This window comes from Sitophilus oryzae, unplaced genomic scaffold, assembly GCF_002938485.1.
Source record: "Sitophilus oryzae breed Bouriz unplaced genomic scaffold, Soryzae_2.0 scaffold_111_pilon_pilon, whole genome shotgun sequence".
Classification (NCBI taxonomy): Eukaryota; Metazoa; Arthropoda; class Insecta; order Coleoptera; family Curculionidae; genus Sitophilus; species Sitophilus oryzae.
Genome location: NW_022145749.1, coordinates 8,937,378 through 8,958,175, shown reverse-complemented (window position 1 = coordinate 8,958,175; position 20,798 = coordinate 8,937,378). Strand labels below are relative to the sequence as shown.

General features: G+C 32.6%; 3 protein-coding genes across 8 annotated transcripts in view; 1 reads left to right on the top strand and 2 right to left on the bottom strand.

Annotated features, from left to right (window-relative positions):
- LOC115885386 (cytoplasmic aconitate hydratase-like) overlaps positions 1–493 on the bottom strand; it is a 54,055-nt gene extending 53,562 nt beyond the window's left edge. The window contains exon 1 of the mRNA XM_030904285.1: positions 248–493. Within this exon, the coding sequence (XP_030760145.1) occupies positions 248–254 (7 nt within the window). The 5' untranslated portion in view covers positions 255–493. The remainder of the gene's footprint in view (positions 1–247) is intronic.
- On the top strand, positions 343–8,235 carry LOC115885395 (growth hormone-inducible transmembrane protein-like). Of its 6 annotated transcripts, none has more exons than XM_030904312.1 (10): positions 343–549; positions 735–799; positions 1,010–1,209; positions 1,280–1,391; positions 2,096–2,237; positions 2,298–2,367; positions 4,805–4,950; positions 5,013–5,127; positions 5,198–5,348; positions 7,985–8,235. In XM_030904312.1, the coding sequence occupies exons 3-10, from the start codon at positions 1,026–1,028 to the stop codon at positions 8,070–8,072; spliced, it is 1,008 nt and encodes a 335-aa protein (XP_030760172.1). In that variant the 5' UTR covers positions 343–549; positions 735–799; positions 1,010–1,025; the 3' UTR covers positions 8,073–8,235. The 6 variants fall into 6 exon arrangements, with proteins under 6 accessions (XP_030760172.1, XP_030760157.1, XP_030760196.1 ...); XM_030904297.1 differs by having other exon boundaries at positions 513–598; XM_030904336.1 differs by adding an exon at positions 7,606–7,733 and having other exon boundaries at positions 518–799; positions 7,985–8,131.
- A 10,138-nt stretch (positions 8,236–18,373) lies between these two features.
- The window catches only part of LOC115885376, a 111,014-nt gene continuing 108,589 nt past the window's right edge, over positions 18,374–20,798 (bottom strand). Inside the window, exon 14 of the mRNA XM_030904277.1 lies at positions 18,374–19,629. Within this exon, the coding sequence (XP_030760137.1) occupies positions 19,467–19,629 (163 nt within the window). The 3' untranslated portion in view covers positions 18,374–19,466. The remainder of the gene's footprint in view (positions 19,630–20,798) is intronic.

The window sequence follows — 20,798 nt, the reverse complement described above, 5'->3', positions numbered from 1 at the left end:
CAATACACTTAGCACTCTAGTAATAAATCAACATATATTTACATTAGATTTTAGTTGTTTATAAGTGCTTTTGATTTTTTTAATGAATATTTTCAAATATTCACATTAAAATGATGAACCTTGTGTCATTTTGTGATAGAAAAAAACAAGTTTACGTAGAATATTTTAAATCTATTAACATAACAGATAGACATAGTAATTAAAACAATTAAAAATAACAAGGTAATTAATTAATAAATGCACTTACCAGCCATTGTAACTGAACACGCTCACCAGTCACGTAGCAAAGAAACTGAATTTTATTTGAACACCGGCTCGTCGTACTCACACACTCGAGGTGACACACGGCTGGTGAACAAATAGGATGATCTATTATCACTGAAATTAATTTTAAAACAAAAATAAGGGTGATAAATTCGGAAAACAATCAACAACGTTCCACTAATCTTTTGGTCACGTACGAAACTTCATAAATATTTCGCATTCTAACCTAAAAAATAAATGTCACTTTTCCTATATATAGGCAACTAGTAAAACATAAATGAGAAGGTAAGAAGTTAATTCTTCTATTTTTTTCTGGAAAATTTCCTAAATAAAGGTAAATAAGACAGGACAGACCGGAAAATTACCTAATTTTTATTGTGCATGGTGCTGCATTTCTAAAGTAACTTGTGATTTTTTCGTAAAGTTTACGTTTATAATCGTTTGGTCTTCTCATTTTGTGTTTGTTCTAGAATTTGATCCTAACGAGATTTGACACTCGTCGAGCTTTTTAAACAAAATCAAAACAAGTCAGTTGGTAAGTCAAAATTTATTCTCAAAATTGTTAGTTTTCATAATTTTCATATAGTTTCTGGTAAGTTTATGTGCACTAAGTTTTTCAAATAACTGGTATTTAAGAATTACGAGTAGGCAAGTTTTGTATTTGTGTTTGGTAGTCAGTAAGTTTGCACAATTTTTGTAATAATATATCCACATATATTTTTATAATATTTTATGCCTTTTCTAGGAGGAATCATTTCATCATGGCATTAATGTTGGCAAGCAGAATTTGTCAAGCGCCTGCTATAAAAAGAAGCTTTATAAAGCAACTACCAGCTCGTGCTTTTACACGAACATATGCAAATGAAGGCAGAGATGCCCTGGCTAGAGAAGCCAGGCGTAAGGCTACTTTGAAGGAAAAGGCTATGGCACCTGCTGGAGAGACAGGTTTGTACACTTTTTTATATCTGATGATACTAAAAAATAGTAAATAATAACTAATTGTGGAACATTACAGCTTTCAGTCTTGGAAAAGGTGCCGTAGCTGGTGCATCAGTTGTTGGCATTGGAGCGCTTTGTTATTATGGCGTTGCTTCTGGTCATGGTGCCAGTACTTTAGATCAAGCACAGTGAGTTGATTTATTTATATGTTAATTTGGTGTTCCAAAAAAGTTTTATATCTGGTATTCTGTTTGAGATTTTCACTGTAAACTTCTTTGTAAAATGTACTGGCAATAGAAGAGTTAATTTTAAAAATGTTTTTGTAGATGATTACATTCGGATATATTTTTACACAAAAGTTATAGTGTCTGTATATTTTTTAGCTCAGTTTTTTCTAATCTTATTTTTCCTGTTTCAAAATATCATTATGTCATATGACATGTACTGAGTAGTTTTTTATACAGGATGGTCCGAATTGTAACCGGAAAACTTAGTTTCTGAGATACAGGGTGCAGAAATTTAATTTGTTTTAAATAATTCCTGAACTAATGTCTTTATTTGGATTAAAATTGGTGTCTGGGTGTTTTTTGATATGAGAAATTCTATTTCAATGTCAGTATCACTCCTACAGTAGGTGGCGCCATCTATATGTATTTTGTGCGTTAAGACAAGAAATTTTTTTAAACTAATTTTTCCTAGAAAGATTATATAATAAAACTGTTTCTGTTGAATCTTAGCGCACAAACATTTCTAATTTTGTTTTTCACTAAATATCCTTAGTGAAAAGACATTTTTTTATTCCGAAAAAGCTTAAACGGAACTTTTTGGGAACAATCTGTCACCCTGTATAATGGCAGTAAATTAGTAAATAATTGTTTTATTACATTTGTAGTATGTGGCCACAATATGTGAAAGATCGTATTAAAACAACATATATGTATTTTGGAAGCTCGATTGCTGTTACTGCTGCCAGTGCAGCGGCAGCATTTAGATCTCCAGCTGTCATGAATTTGGTAACAAGAAATGGTTTTATAGTAAGTTAATGTTAATAAAATTTATAGACATTTAGTTTAATACTGTTTTATCTGATATAGGGCATTGCTGTAAGTTTGGCAGCTATTATTGGAACTGGCATGCTTGCTCAGGGAATTGAATATAGCCCAGGTAACTAACTGTAAATCTATTGAATAAAAAGAGTAAGGAAGCAATATATTAACTAAATTAGCGATAATGCAAAGTTTTTTTTTAATATGGCTGGCTTCTGATTTGAGTCCTGGTTTATCTGTGGCGTTTTAATTTTTTGGACTTTTTTTTCATACTAAAAAGTGTTATTAATAAGATCATGTTATACCGGGTGCGTCCCAAAAGTGGCTCACCCCTATAACTTTTTTACTTTTTCAAATAAAAAAACGATATTTGGTATGTTAGTATATGACATAAATTGGGATTGATTGACGTATTCAATTGTTTTTGGTCACTTAAAGTTTCACTGGAAATGACTACAACTTCTGATTTTTAAATAGTTGTCTTGGTATTTTTTTTACTTTATTTGTTAGACAATGGACATTCTGAATAGAATGACATATCATATGTCAACTTTTGACGTTTTTGCTTAAAAAAAAGTATGTTAAATTTGAATACAATTTGACTCGAACTACCACATATGTGATACCAAATTATTCATAAAAAAACGCTTTTTCCAAATATGTTATGACCCACCCTCGTTCCATTTGAAAAAATTGAGTTATGATTAAAAATACAATTTGGGTATCTTTTCACTGTCCAGGAAAAGACACGAAAAATATTAGATGAGCAAATCTATTTTTCCAAGACTTCTGGATTAAAAATTAGTGGTTTTGACACAGCCATAGCACTCTAGATTGAAACTTCAGTTACTGTCGTCTAAGCGAAAATGTCAAAAGTTGACATATGATATACCATTCTATTCAGAATGTTATTTTCTATCAAATGAAGTAAAAAATGCTGAAGGTATCATTTAAAAATCAAAAATTGTAGTATTTTCTGATGAAACAGGAAATGACCAAAATTAATTGAACATGTCAATCAATCCCAATTTATATCATATGCAACTTTGCAAAATCTGGTTTTTTATTTGAAAAAATAAAACAAATATAAAGGCGAGCCATTTTTGAAAAACACCTGGTATAAAGTAGGGCAAACTCAATAATTTGCTTTTTTAGCTGTACGCTGAGTCAACGAAAGTTAGTAATTATTTAAATGTAATCAAAAATATATTTCTAAAAAAATAAATATGTTAATATAAATATTTAATAACAAAAATACAGAAACGCTACGAGTCAACTAAGTCAATTTCTAAAATATAAATTTATAAAACTAAAAATAAATTTATAAACTAATTGTTTTTGAGAAGTCCTGATACAATGTTTTTCCAGTTTTATACACTTTAAATAAAGCCAATTATAAAGTAAACAAGAAATCATAAATAAACACAGAGTACAACCTGCGTAATGCGAATTCACACGTAGATATTCAAATTTGAGAGAAATGTCAAATAAAACTGACATCAAAGCGGTTAATGTATAAATATAAAGCTTTGAATAAGAATACTAAGGAAGGAGCATAATGCTATCCAGGTATTCGTGCATGGTGGGCGGAAAAAGGACTCTAGGGTGGGGATCCTTGACAGTTCTGTTTGACGATTCATTTGACACATTTGAATTTGATTTGAAATTTTGTGGATTTGTCAGTCTTTAAGGAGCTTATTTTATGTTATTTATTATTTATTCTACTACTGATAGTTGTATAAAGGTAGTAAATCTAGATGGAAATTGTGGCAGAACTTAAATTAACAGTGACACTATCGCGATTTATCGAAAAAAGACTCTAAAATAGTTGGTTGTGTAGCGTGCGGTAGATCTCGGCAAAAATCGAGTGAAATAATGGAACAACTTTTCGCTAGTAAGTGACTATATAATATACATACGTGTAGTAAACCGATCATTTATGAAATTCACTTAAATTAACTAATTATATATTTTTTTCTTGCATTTTTGCTTTTATTTACTACTTGTCAAAGAATTTAGATACGTCAATTTAACTTACCTGCTTCAGTAGCGTATCGGATGTTTGTGTTAATAAATAATTATTAAAAATTATCTATTTTTATTATAATAATATGTTTTTATAACAATTGTAATAACTACCAACATTTATTCACAACGTAAAATAAAAAAACAAATTATTGAGTCTACCCCACGTCTACCCTACATCATAGTTTTAGTTTTTTTAAATTAAATTAGAACGGCACTGATAAACCGGAATTTAAGTCGGCCATATTTGCGTCCCATCGCGGTGGACCTAAGATTTTTGATATGCTCATACCTTAGTCTTCTTATTCAAAGATATAAAGACAATATTTTACTTGTTCCTTATGCCCACTTGCACCGTTTGTATAAACTTTGTTTAAAGACTAAACAGTGATTAACTATAATAAAATATTATATAGTTAATCACTGTTTAGCCTTTAAACAAAGTTTATACAAACAGTGCAAGTGGGCATTAGTTTATTTTACTCAATGTTTATAGCCATATCAATGATATTTAATTTTATCAATAATAGGTTTCGGCCCCAAACAAATGGCTTGGATATTACATGCTAGCGTCATGGGTGCTATGATAGCACCATTGTGTATACTGGGTGGTCCAATTTTAATTAGAGCTGCATGGTATACAGCTGGTGTAGTCGGTGGATTGAGCACTATTGCAGTAAGTTATATTTCCATTTTATTTTGAATGTAAGGTTCTGTAATTTAATTTAATGTTATCAGGTTTGTGCTCCTAGCGATAAATTTTTGTATATGGGTGGACCACTAGCCATGGGCTTAGGAGTGGTGTTCTGCAGCTCCATTGGATCCATGTTTTTGCCTCCAACAACAGCATTAGGTAATTATTGTGAAATTTAGATAAATTATTTTAAAATTGTATTTGTTTAATTTTTACTTGATTTTTTTAGGTGCTGGATTATACTCAATTTCTCTCTATGGCGGACTTTTGCTATTTTCCGCATTTTTATTGTACGACACTCAAAGAATTATAGCTCAAGCTGAAAGGTACCCAATGAACCCTGAATTACACGGTGTACGGCCTTATGATCCGATAAACAGGTATGAGATTACAATTTTTTTTATCCTTTAGTAGGTTAAAATACATATATTTTATGTTTGCCTAAATTTAAAAAAATATATATTAGAGCTGGGTCATTATTTATTAAAGTTTGATATTGACGCTGATGACTAGTTGTTCTCTTAAAATACTAAAACGACAAAGCGGATTTTCATGCATCCGTCATGCGTTTGGTTTGGTTTGGTTGGATACGATGACGCACTGCCACACTGCTTGTCAACATGTTTTAACTTCAAACTCTGTTAATGTTGCGCGCGTTTGAGTGACTTTGGCGCCTTCTAACTTTGTCCTCGTAGGTTTTAGAGGTTGTTACTTAGAAATGAAAATGTAGAGAATTTAATTCTCTTCCTTTTTTGTTCCATAAAATTTTCCGTGGGACCCACGGTTCAGCCAGAAAATTGAATCTAAAAAACGGTGGGGCGGGTTATCAATTTTCGAATTTAAGCTTTTCCAGTGGACCACTTTTGCCCTGACCCGGTCTCGAACTCTGAATCCTCGGTTTGTAGTCGCAAACTCTACGCGCTACGCTATGGAGACTTGTTTGATTTTCCAACCCGAATCAATACTAGAATTTAACGGACTAAATAAAAAAATATATATACACGATCTTCTTCCGATTCGCAGTAGTGAACGCAACGGGTATCGGCAGCCAGATGGGCCGCATGCTGTTCCAGAAAGCATAGTAAAATATATATCAAAGATCCAGCTTTCATAAAATACTGTCAAGGTGTATGTGGCGCTAAACTCTATTGCTGGTTGCCTACATTGCCTCAACGTGTCAAGAAACATGGCGAATTCACCAAAAAGTAAAAGGCATTTTTAGGCGCCATCTCTTAATCAAGTCGACAAGTAAGCGAATCAGACAATAGAATTTACTGGTAGATGGCGGAAAAGTATCGAAAATTACAGAAGGTTCGAGAAACAGTCAGTAGGGGTATATAAAGGCCCGCGCTTGGCAGTTACAGTTTGAAGTTTGAAAATACCGCGTTTTAAATTGTGAGTTAATTGGCGAAGGTGCCAGAACAGTTAGAGTAATGTAGTTGCATAAATTGCGTTTTGTAATCAGTATAAATGGTGTCACGGCGACACACTGTCCCCTAAACTATTCGTTGCTGTGCTAGAAAGTATGTTAAAAATGATAAACTGGGATTCAACAGGAATTAATATCGATGGCAAATTGATAAATCATCTCTGTTTTGCAGATGACATTATTTTAATAACAGACAACATACAGGAGGCACAGAATATGCTGGATATGCTGAATGATGCTTCGGAAAAAGTCGGTTTGAAAATTAACTTGTCAAAGACACAATACATGACAAACATAGTACTGAGTGGAAATTTAAACATTAATAACATACCTTTGGAACAGGTGCATATATATAAATTCTTAGTGCATGAGATCGGTATTAGAAGGGATAATCAGACCCACGAAATTCTACGAAGAATAGGTTTGTCGTGGGCGGCATTCGGCAAACTAAGGCATATACTGGGATCTCATATTCCCATATGTTTAAGAAGAAAGATCTTTAACCAGTGTGTCTTGCCTGTCCTCACGTATGGAGCTGAAACGCTTACTTTGACAAAGAAGAACATACATAGAATACAGGTCATGCAACGGAGAATGGAAAGGTCCATGTTGGGAGTTACACTCAGAGATAAAATACTCAATTATACAATATGAAATCAAACAGGAGTAAGAAATGCGGTGATATCTGTCTTGCATCTTAAATGGAATTGGGCAGTACATGTGGCTAGGATAAGACGGTGGACGAAGAGACTTGTGGAATGGAGACCGAGACACGAGGCCTATAGAAGCAGAGGACCACCTCCTAGTCGGTGGACAGATGACATTAAGAGGGTGGCTGGAAACTGGATTCAAGTGGCACAAAATAGAAGGAAATGGCTAGAGTTAAGGGAGGCTTTTGTTCAGCAGTGGACGGTATAAGCTAAATGTTGATGATAAATTGCGTGTACAGAGTGAGAACAAATAAATTCGTTAAGTATTTTATCGCGAGTTTAAATTAGTGGATCCACGGAATCCGTAACAATACTTTCTCGAAAACGCTGCTAGCTCTTAGACTATAAGTTTTTAATCGTTTGAAAAAATTTAGACGCATTATTAGACTCTTCATACTAATGGTATTTACTTACATTCTCTCGTTGTTGTTTCTTTTTGGTAGAAATATTTCGGTAAAATTTGATTTTTCAAAAAAATTGATTAGAATCTTTTTCTAGTGCAATTCAAATATACATGGACGTGCTAAATATTTTCATAAGAATTGCTATAATGTTATCTAGCAGTGGCCAAGGAAAATGATAGAGTATAATAGAAATTTTGAAGATACGCTTACGAAATATTCAGTGTAAATAAAATTTAATGTTTGATTTTTTTCTTTAAATCTGAACTTGGCTCAGTTTTAATAGCTTTCTTCGGTCTCGTGTTATTACCGATTCTGAAACGTCCTTGAAATCTGCAGTGCATGTGCAGATAAAATATTGTCTCATATTTCCTTCTACCCATGCGTATGACAGTTTTAGGACGGTTCAGAATCGGTAATAAGAAAAACCCGAAGTAAGCTAATATATAGGTAATTAAGATATTTTTTTATTGCAGTTCAATTTCCATTTATTTGGATACCCTCAACATATTCATCAGAATTGTAACTATGCTGGCTATGGGCGGAAACCAGAGGAGAAAATAAATATCTAGATTTCGTTTTGTAATTTTCCTTATATTGTTAATAAATTAATGATAATTTAAGTTAAACGTTTAATTTTAATGTAAGATATCTTTTTAATTTATTTGATATGAATATTAAATAAGAACTGCTTGTAAATACTTATAATAAATGATATTAAATATAACAAATGTGTTTTTGATTCCAAAAAAATTGTGTGTGTGCGCTATGTGCGCATATTTGAAGTGAAACTTCTTACTTCCGTCTGAGGACTCAATTCCGGTATCTCTATCCACGTGCTGAGTTTGGTTCCAATCGACCCATAATTAAGAAAATCCTGATTATTTCGTCCATTTAGAGGCATCGGTTCGAAACGTCGAGGACGTCATCCTGTAATCAGTTCCCAATTATGCCAAAATTGACCCACATTTTTCTTCAATATCAAATCCTTAGTCCCACCCTGATGGACATGTAAACGAAACGTCGTATCTTTGCAGGGTGGGACCGTGTGCCCCTTCGCTCACATAGCCTACCCACTAAAATTGGTCGCAATCGGACATCAACTTTTGACATTTTTTTAGTTAAAACTAACTGTCAAAGTGACACGTGTCCAGTGGCGGACTAAGCCTGTCGGGGGCCCGGAGCGGCGAAGCTAAATGTGGCCCCGGTCTGTTTAGATAATGATATACTTCTAATGTACATTTTGTAAAAATTGAGTGACGTATGTATAATGGTTGACAAAATTCAAGTATTTATACAGGGTGTCCCAGGTTGAGCCTGCGTTAGAAGTTTCTAGAAAACTACAATATCTAGATACGAGATTTTGTGCATATCATTGTTTCACAATGAGATCTATGGATTAAAAATATTTTCAATATGGCGGCACTTTCGGAAGTACCGGAAGTTGACAGCAACTTTCTTATTTTAAATGGGTGACCCCATTTTTTATTACATACTTAAATTCTCTGTAAAATTTTATGAATTTTGATATTAAACACTCTATACCTAACGTTAACCGTTTTTGAGAAAAAAAATATTTATAATTTTTGGAGGGAAAAAAACTGCCAAAAACTGTCAAAAATATGTATATAACCTAAACGTCAAATTTAGTGATTGCCACAGCCACTGTACCATAAAGAGACATGTGGCTATCTATTTCAAAAATTAAATTGTCCGAATGTCATATAATAATGGCCGCAGCTATCATGGAATTGAGCGATTAAAAAATTATCATAAATCATTTTTTTTCAAATGGAAATCCACTTTTTTTATTTCACTCCTGAAAAGGCTTTCGTTACTTTCGTTTTTAAAATTTGTTACTTTTTGACTGTACATGTTCCTGTACCTAAAATAAATCGTTTTTAAGTTATTTAAGATTTAGCTTCAAAGCGTATATATTTCGTGATTTTAACCAGAAGCCTATGACAGTATATATATTATCGATCATCATTTCCAAGCTAACTTTGCGCTGTTTTTTTTCGATCTTACGGTATATTATTAAAATATCAACTATTAGATATCACTAAAGAACGAAAATACAAGATATATTATTTATATAAGTACACTTTTTAAACTTTTAAGCAGATGTATAGTTATAATATAGGAAATTCAAATAACTGACTGTTTGACACTTAAAGGTGCGTATTCATTATCCGAACGAACGAACGAACGAATATTCGTTAGTGGTATGGACGCGGACCGTACGATAGAACCATATAGAACCGCACGAGAAGACCGGAGGCATTTGTTGGCGAACGCCTTTGATGTACCGACTCGAAACGGATGGTCGAGCGAACGAACGGCCGCATGCGTTCGGTCCCCGTCTAAATATACCGCACTTTCATTCGTTCGTTCGGATAATGAATACGCACCTTAATGTCAAAGGAAGCTAGATAAAATCAAGAAAAATATACGTTTTCAAACTAAATCTTAAATAACTTAAAAACGATTTATTTTAGGTATAGTAATATGTCTAGTTAAAACGTAACGAATTGGAAAACCCTTTCACTAGTGAAATAAAAAAAGTGGGTTTCCATTTGAAAAAAAAATATATTTATGATAATTTTTTAATCGCTCAATTCCATGACAGCTACCGCCATTATTATACGACATTTGAACAATTTAATTTTTGAAATAGATAGCCACATGTCTTTTCTTTGTCACAGGGGCTGTGATAATCACTAAATTTGACTTTTAAGCTGTACAAATTTTTTTGACAGGTAGTTTTTTTCGTCCAAAAATTTTAAATATTTTTTTCTTAAAAAATGCTTCCAGGGAAATACCGCGACAAAATATTGCCATTTTGTAAGTCCTCCAAGATCCGAGGGGCCCCTGGAGGGGCCCCTTCGCTGTCTCAGACCCATGGCCCCCGTTATACTAAAAACTTCTTTCACTGCTCATCAGTAATGAAGCTAGAATACAAGTTATGCTGCAAGTTAAATTACAACATTGGTTGTAATTTAAAATGTTTATTCAGTAAAAATAAATATTGAAACCATTGAAAAATAACTTTTTTTTTTAAAAGTTAAAATAAATAAATTCAGTCTGAAAATTACACCTTGATTTAATTTCCTAAATAGAAAATGAAAATTTATACTGTTTATAGTTGGCGTATACGTATGGTTTGCATACTCCACCTACAAACTGCTTTATAACTACTGAACACATATTGGCCTTGTTTGCCAGTTGAATAAAAAATTACTTATTAAGATTCGGAGGCCCCCTAAAAGACGGGGCTCGGGGCGGACCGCCTCTTCCGCCCCCCCCCCTTAGTCCGCCACTGCACGTGTCGTACACGGTCAAATTGGCCTTGGTCCAATCTATTGACATACCAAATTTCATTTAAATCGGACGATTTTTTCTCCATTGACGATGGGGTTTCATAGTGCAGAAACATCGACAAAATATGAAAAGATGGGGATTAACTGAGTCCCATCTACATTCCGGGTTTCAGCCCCCTAGCTCACATAGGGCCCGAGTTACGACGCTGCAAAGACCCATCATCGTTGGCTTACCACTTTTCGTAATGCGTGTCATGACGCTAGCTCGTGTGTCACGGCCTTGAATTTTTACTCCCAGCACGCGTAAAGAAGTTTCACTTCAAAAATTGGCACGTGAGTCTCAAAATTATGAATGACCTTTCTCTTTGACAGTGGCGTACCCAAGGGGTGGGGCGAAGGGGGCGACTTCCACCCCCCCCCTCCGCCCTCCTGCCTTTAGCGCCCGTCCGCTTTTACTGTTTACATATAAAAAATAAAAAGGCAAAAAAGAAGAAACTCAACTTGAGAAAATTTGTACCATCTTAGGTTTTTTTTAAGGGAATGGGGAGGTTTGGTCCTCCTACTGGTCTATTTTTTTTCGTCACTTCGCCGCCCACCCATAGGTTTGCCCCTATTTTAAACAGCATTCTTACAAATTACAGCCATGACAGAACTTCGTCACATTATATACATCAAAATTACTGTTTTGACATGTCCATTTGATGCAAAGTTTTTGGAACACTGTATACAGGGTGCTACAAATTCGAGGTATACGAGCATTGATATCTCGGTATCTACCCGTAATAGATACGAACATGGTTAAATTGGGGCAAAGTTGCCGCTTTGGGATATTCACCAAGATGCCATCAAAAAAGTTTTAAAAATTTTAAGCATTGCTGAGTTTATTGAAAAAAACTGATTTTTTTTTAAAATCCAATTTATTTTTTCCTGTCATTACATTTTAGAAAATCAAAAAACTAATTGCACATTCTTAGCACTTTAGGGCTATCTGAAAGTATTTTTAGATTTTCAAATTAGCTGATAATTTGTGAGATACAGACAGAGGCCAACTCTTAATTTACGGATTTGCATTTTTTTATTTCAGATTTTGAAAGAACTCGGTCTCGTGAGTACAATGCTATGCCACACTTAACATTTTTTTTGTTTCGACATTTGAACACAGTTTATTTAAACTAATTTCAAGTCCGGCTCTGTTTTTTTAAATATTTAATCTATTCATCGTTACAATATTGATAAGCTTTCAAACTTAACATTGTGGGGTAAAACATTGAATACGGAAAATCAAATGCACTAAAATAATTAATATAAATATAATATAAACAATCAAATAATTTTCCCGGAAGATGGATTGGAAATGGTAGAGCAATATAATGTCCTACGAGGTTCCTGGACCTATCGCCAAGGGGCTACATTACTAGACGTCATTTGTAAAAGTGAAATCAATTTATCTCAACATCTACAATAAAGAGTACAAAATGCATTCGGAAGCATAAAAAAAAATTCAAAGAGCTATAAGTAAAATTATTAAACCGAAAATAAATTTTTACAATAAAGGTGGTAACCCTTTCCAACATGTATAACATTAGAAACACACAGACAATAGTGGATAGAGTCGAACAGAGGGGCCCTTAAGTGGTTTGGATACTTGCTACGCATGGAACACCAAAGATGGCCCTACCGTATCTACAGCTGGTCACCTCCTGGAAAAAGGAAAAGAGGACGGCCTAGAAGATCCTGGAATGAGGCCATCAGAAGGGCAATGGAGGACCGTAACTTGGAAGAGGAAGATTTTCTTGATCGTAACAGGTGGCGGTTAGGCGTGGGGATGCGACGTTAGTTGCGACAACCCTGGAGTATATATATATATATAACATTAGAAACTAATTTGTAGAAGTTGATTTATTTATAACAACTACGATTAATATTATGCATATTATTAGATCGCACACTGAGATTTCAAATTCACAATAAAAAAAAGTTAATAGTAATATCTTTAGATTTCTGACCTGGATATTATTTATTTGAATCTTCTAATTGGCTCTATTTTCCTTATTCAATGTTATTTAGCGCTGATCAATACTGTTGCGATGAATATAATCAGGTTAAATAATTTAAGAAACCAGAGTCGGACTTAAAATTATTTTAAATAATAATTAAATAGTTTTGTTGCTGTTAAGGTACCCAAAACAAAAAAAAAATATAAAGTGGGTCATATCATTGTATTCAGGAGACTGAGTTCTTTCAAAACCTGAAATAAAAAATGCAGGTCTGTATTTAAAAAAAATAAGTTGGCCTCTGTATCTCACAAATTATCAGCTAATTTGAAAATCTAAAAATACTATCAGATAGTCCTAATAAAGTGGCTATGAGAATGTGCAATTAATTTTTTGATTTTCTAAAAAGTAACGCCAGGAAAAAAATAAAATTTATTTTCAAAAAAATCAGTTTTTCTTCCAAAAAAACTCAGCAATCCTTGAAATTTTTAAAACTTTTTTGATGGCATCTTAGTGAACATCCCAATACGGCAACTTTGCCCCAATTTAACCATGTTCGTATCTATTGCGGTTACCGAGATATCAACGCTCGTACCTCGAATTTGTACCACCATGTATTATACAGGTCAAAAAGATGAAAATTAAAAATAAAATCTTTTTATAGGCGGGTACAATAAAAAATGCTTATATTTTTGAAATAGTTTATTAAAGCCATATTTGCGATGATCGGCCTTAAAGTACAATACATAAACAATCACACATTAAATTAAACAAAATTTTATCTAAAATAACCATTGTCTTAATTTTTATAAGAGAGTAATACAAACATTACCATGAGTCAATATAAATAAAATATTCTTTGGATACAGTGCAGTCTTCAAGATAAAACAAGATAATAAATAAACTTAGTACATTCAATTATTAATGTACATAACCAGATTTCACTATAAAAGTTTTATATTCCTTTACTGAATTAGTTCTAAAGTTATATTACAAGTTATAACTTCAATTTAGACAAACAATATCTTCAATTGAAAAATATCAGCCCGTTACAGAAATCAGATTGTAGTGACAGTGACAGAACGCTATTATTCAACTTCTCTTAAAGTGTATAATATAATTTACAAATTATATAGTATAAACCAAGGAACTAAGGAAGATTTCGACACGCGACATTCAAAAAATGACAGAAAATACAATTTACCTGCGAATTAAACTGACAGAGAATTAAACTGTCACTGTCACATACGATCATTTCGTTGGACAGCCACATATATATACTTTAGAAGTTATATAAAACTTTTAATAATAAAAGCGGGTTATATTAGAACTTTTCTAGGGTTAAAATAGCAATATTTACAATGGGTTTTAAACAAAACCAATGAATGGGGCAAAAAATGGCATATTAATGTAATTTTGCGGCATTAAGTTACTAAATTCGTCAAAAAATCGATGTAACAAAAATAATATGGCACAAATAAAAAAATATATTTTGTAATACAGAATTGAAACAAGTATTCAATTTACTATCTGAAAGGTGCTTTCTTTCTACACAAATTATGAACATTCTATTTTAACTAGCTGAATATATGATTTGATATTTGTATTTGTACGTTTATATACAGATAAAGCATCAGTCCAATTATGTTTAAGACAGCACATATATTTTGGTAGTATAATTTTGAGGTAAACAAACAAAAAATACAGTTTGTTAATACAGTAGTTTTAATCTTTTATGGCGATTAGTATACACTGTCAAACCCGAAAATTTTTCTATTTTTCTTTATTTGATTTAGTATTTTAGGATTTAAAAAACGCATGTACTATCGCCAATTCTGAATATCTGTTTTTTTATTCTACTTGTTTTAATATATACAGATGATTAATAATATCTATAGATTCTCAAGTTCTATTAAGTCTGACGTATATGTCATAGAACATATAAAAATAAATTAATATCACTAACAAACTTACTTATTACTAACAACTAACACTTACCAAAAACTTACACAGGAAATTTAATATAAAATAGAGAACGACAACTAAAACTAATTTTGAAAAATGAGATTTTTAAATAGAAAAGTACCAACTAATTACATTGATTGGCATGAAAATCGGCCATGACACTGTCCTTGCCGAATTTTATGTAAAATGACCTCCTGAATCCAAATATGACTTCTATTTTTCCCTATAACCCCCCGTTTTTAGGGAGATCGCCGTCATATTATAATAAAACCAACGTGATCGATTTTTCCTTTTTTTTTATCGCTTTTTTACATATTTCAGCTTCCAGCTGTTAAGCTTCCATAGTAGGTAATAAAATCATGGCTATTAGAGTATGCAGCACATACAAAACGGTATCTCGAAATGCTATAGGGTTATATTTGAAATAGCACCTATTGCACTGTTCATACAGGAACGGTACGATAGCTACCATGGGTAAGGATCTAGCGAGAACAAAACTTTTCCAACAGTGGCACGACAAATGGAATACCGGAATATATGGCAGATGGACATACAAGTTAATACCCGACATTCAATTATGGTTGAACAGATCATACGGCAAAGTGGATTACTTCATGACATTTAATTAACTGTCCTCCATTCACGCAGTTGTGCAGCTCTGAACTGTTCAAGAACGCGATACTCTCCCTCCATTCAATTGAGTCATAAAGTTCGGAACTGTTCCGCGCCGAGATCCCTTTTCCCCTCGAGCACCTTCCTGTAAATTAGTGCTCGGAGTTCCCAGCTATTTTAGTGAGGTTAAGAATAATGGTTGACGGTTGACAACTTTTTTTGGTTTCCCATTTAAAAATTATGGAGATATGGAGAAACCAATATCCAGTTTATCCGTCTTAAAACATCCTTTGGGATTAACTTTTTCAAGTTTGTCAATGTTTTCAACTTGACAATTGACATGTTTAGGCACCAGTCTATCGCGCACAGCTCTTTTCAGAACCATTCTCGAGTAGCCCAGCCTTAAAGATCTGGAATTTGAAATTCGTGACTGAAGGACAGTAATTAAAACTTACTTCATTTACATTAAGACTCAGCAGGAATGGTGCCAGGGCTCGAGTTTTTTGCGCAGACCAGTGTTGTTTCAAGATAACTGACTAAAGATACTAATTAATTATATAAAGATCCAAATTAAACGAGATTAACTACTCTAAATACATAATATACAGAAAAAAGTAAAGAAAATCATATTTTTTCGTAACTATGTAAGTTTTCAGCATTTTCATATACATATATTTTTCTAAGGCCTAAGGCAAGTGAATTAACTTGTTCTAAGATCTACTAGTTATAAAAACCCGACTTCACCAAACGTCGCCATTATATAAACTAATAGTTTGTGAATACCACAATTGTATTTTTCAAAAATATACCAAATATTTATTGTTGTTGCAATTAGTACCAAATTTTACTTAACTGTTTTTAGTGGAAAAATAAAATTGGGATTCTCTTTTGGAATCAATTTATTATTAATGGCAATAAAAACGTTATTTTAATAAATTTATGAAAATTAAAAATTACACAGATCATACAATAAACACCCAAATATTTACATTACTCATAGGACGGGGTGTCGTACAACAGATATACCTACTTGTGATATCCATTGGAATAAATATCATACATAGATATCCAAAAGAAATAGTTGATGGAACGTCATTGGTTTCTGGTTAGAAATTGGCTTCAGTTTTCAAAATCAAAAACTTATATGGTGGGCTCAGCAAAATAAAATAAAATTAGAATAAAAAGAATAACATCAAAAAGTTGGTTAGGTATATGGAACAATTATACAAATAAAATAAGATTGGTACACATATTTCTAGTTTATTTCTATACTGAATTTATTTTATTTTATAGTCTTATATATTATAAATGTATTATAATATATAAAGTATACTATAAATAGTAAAATTACAATAAGAAAATCATTATTCTCGATTTTGATTCAGCTTCATCGTACTGCGCAGGCGCAAATATATTTTGTATTCCTTATTTTATTTTACGAAGTACTTAAACAGCCGTTAAACGGTAGCCTACTAAAATGCCGTTAATAGATATTGTGACGTCGTTCATGTCGGCGGAAAGTAATGCCTACCCTTAAGCATTTTGCAAGAGCACCTGTGGGTCAGTGGCTGAGGCTATCGCTTCGTAAGCGAATGGTCCGTGGTTCAAATCTCACGCCGACCAAGCTTTTTTATATTTTTTTTTTGCTTATAGCGTGATCTTATTGCATTGGTTTCACTCTTTTTGGTGGCGGGTTGGTTAGCGTGGTTATTTGGAGGGTGTTAATTCATTGGTAAGTTGGTTATTTGGTGGGGTTGGTTGATTTTTACTAATTTATATTTGTTTTTTATATTTTTTATCAGTGTCGAGGTTAGTTGCGTTGGTTAAGTTGGTTATTTCGTGGGGTGGATAGCGTTGGTTAGTCCTTAGAAAATTCCTATATTTCATAAAGCCGTCAAGTGCGTCACATCAACGACGTCATACCTATTAACGGTATTTTAGTAAGCTACCGTTTAACGGCAGTTTAAGTACAGGCTTTATTTTATTTGGCTGTATGGACGCTCACAAATACGAATTCCTTTTTTGTTATTTTATTTTATTTCTATGTTCGAACTCCCTAGACCGATTTTTTTTTTCGTAAAATGGTCCTTCTAGTATTTACATTTTTTGTCTCTTGTAAAAAAACGTCACCGCGCATACTTTTTGAGGAAAAATATTATTTTTCCCAAGCTGCCTACCAAAAAATGGTTTTTCTACAAACGTCAGTAAAAATGTAATTTTTAAGGCATGCTGTCAGTGCCTAAAATGTGACATTATGTCCCTGATGGTAAAAGTCATTTACTTTTAGCACTGGTGCTAAAAGTAAGTCACGTGATTTACTTTTAACACTGAAGCGATAATTACCCTAGCAACCATAAACTTCATAATTAATTTGATTTCAGAATGACATATTATGAATTATTCATTAACGTGAAAAGTAATAATACCTTGATATATACGAGCATAAACTTGTTTGTAGAAAAAATAGTGTATGATATGTGTGCTAAAAGTGATTTTATCTTGTTCAAAGGGATGGGACACGACGCCGGAGGCTTCCCTTCTCACAAAATAAAATACCACTTTTAGCACTCATATCATAAATAACTATTTTGTCCCATGAAGCTATGGCATGGAGGGGCAGAAAATGTGAATATTATTTTAATTTTTTTTGTTCTTTGACATTGTAAACATTTATATATGTTTATTTTAACAATAAGACTGACAATATTATTTGTATAATGTTTTGTATTATCTTTTGTTTGTTTGTTTGTGTACCTTGTTATTTTTTACTTTGTTTGTTAGTTTACCTTTGTCCACAAATTGAAAAACTTTTTGACAATAAAGGCATTTATTTATTTATTTATTTATTTAACTTATTTTGATTCAAAGAATATGCAGTTTTTCTATGTCCACGGAATATTGGAACTCCCTGTATTTTTTGTAGGTCTGCTATGGAAAAATAAATTCCACAAAAAATGTTTTCTCAAAAATTATGCGATGTGGCGTTTTTTTACAAGAGACAAAAAATGTAGTATATACTAGAGAGACCATTTTACGAAAAGAAAATCTGTTGTTGGTGGAGTTGAAAAAGATTTATACAAAAATTTATGTAGGGGTGGGGGTGTGTCACCCTTCCTGTATTTTTTCTTGGTTCTTGTGACAGTCAAATGTTAAAACGCTTATCAAAACACTGACACCCAAAATTTCATTCAAATCGGAATAACAGTTCTTAAGATATCCGAGAATATATGTTTATTTGATTATATCAGTTTGACGCCCTCTAGCGGATAAGCAAAGTACTTTTGTATAGCGATTAATTAACCAATGAACTTATTTTGATTTCAAAAATACGTAGTAGTTCTATGTCCACGGAATATTGGGACATCCTGTATATTTCTTTTACATATTTATGCTATAACACGACATAGTTACACATTCTTAAATTATAATGTAAGTTGCCTAATTTACCCAATGGAATGCACTAAAAGTAAAATTAGTACTTTGGCATATTTATAATAGAACTGAAATATACAGGATTGGCAAGATCTGGCTTTGGGTGCCGATACGAAGAGTACAGTCAATACACTCAATAATAAGATGTACCGAACAAAGAGAGAAAAGTAAATATTTTCCCAAGCGCATGAAACAAAGCGCCCGATTAAGTGGTTATGTAATAAATACTTCGCATTTTCTCTCTCCAACTTACAAGAACGTCATACCGATTCACTTTTAGATTCTAGACATGTAAATACCGACCCAAGACTGTCTTTTGCCAATATTGTATATGTTTTTGATTTCAGTTCTATAAAGGACAATTAAATCAGTTTATTCAAAAACCTTACTTCGTTTAATTATTAAAACATGTGTTTTTACTGAATAAAAAAATATAAATTTTTGTGACATTTCTCTACACTGAACAAACACTTATATGCATAGCCAAAGTACCAATATTACCCATTTCTATTAAATCATCCTTACAACACTAATCAGATCATTCGAAAAATTCATAACCACAAATGCCAAAATGTAGTGAGAGTGATGTATGTGATACCGTCAACCACCCAATCTAACCCTTACTAAGTACGTGGCTACTTTTTAACTAGGCTTGCTATCCTGTTAAGGTGAGGCCTTACTGTGCTATTAAGGGCGGCCAAGGGCGAAGAGGGTGCGGGCGAGGGGGGCGGTAGTAAGTTATTGTTTTGCGGTGTAGACGTCAGATGCTGCTCCTTCAAAACCTGCTCTTTGGCTCCCCTATATATACAGGAAAAGTAAATATTTACAATGTCTGTAAGGTGAGAGAATATATGATTTCGACAAGAAATGCGAAAATGAAAAATAATCTATTTTTGAACTGAACTGCTATGAAGCAACTATCATGTATTCTATCGCTGGACAAGCTATACTAGACTTGGGCCGATTTTATAAGAATGGTCGTACCAGGCAGCAGATTAAATATTTATTTCTGATACAATGTGACAGATAAAGTTTGGATGATAGGAGATTTTTCTTTATTTATTGTTTTAAGTGAAATTTGACGTCAATTTATTTTTTATTTCTAGGTAAGTATACCAATTATGAAACTTCCAAAGGAAATTTCTTCGTAATTTTTAACCAATGCAGCCTTTTGTTGCTTTTGTCGTGGTGGTAGCTAAAATATCCGATGGTAATCCGCTTGTCAGTCAAATTTTAGCTAGTGTTAATATATTTAGTTGAACGTTTTGTATAAATTATGTAGTAATTCTTAATGAATAATTAATTTTTGTTGTTAAGGTTTCCTTAAAAAATAGAGCACGCTATTGTAGTAAAGGGCAATGTACAAGCAAACAGTTTTATCAATAGGCCATGACAAATATATATTTTTTTAATATTGTGCAAAAAAATTTCCATAAATGGAGAAGTTATTCATATTTTGCATCACTTAAGTGAAACTCTTTTACAACTATATATTTTTTCTTTTCAAACTAGATGACTGAAAATTGGCTTACTTATCTAAAATTAAAATGTATATAAATAGATAAACTATTCTTATGGAAAATCATATCAGATTTTTTTATCAGTAGTATAAGTAAAAGCCTGGTTGATTATAAAACTTTTTGATCATGCGATATTTTCTGATAAAGTATTGGTATCTGGAAAGTAGTATAGGCCCAAATCTGTACTACAGTATGATCGAAAAAAAAAACGGCGTTCAGTTGGCTAGGGAATGATGATTGATGACATTCCACATAGGTAGAATTTTACATATAAAATGAAAGTGATCTTCGTTTCATAGCCATCGCTGAGGTGTTTTTTTTTTCGATCATATTGTATATCTAAGCAATAAGCATTACCTCTCAAGCATTTTCAATATTAAGCATTTTTAAGCTTGATTGCAATTTTAATTCCCGTTTACTTTCTAAGCTAATAATTGTGTAAATTTA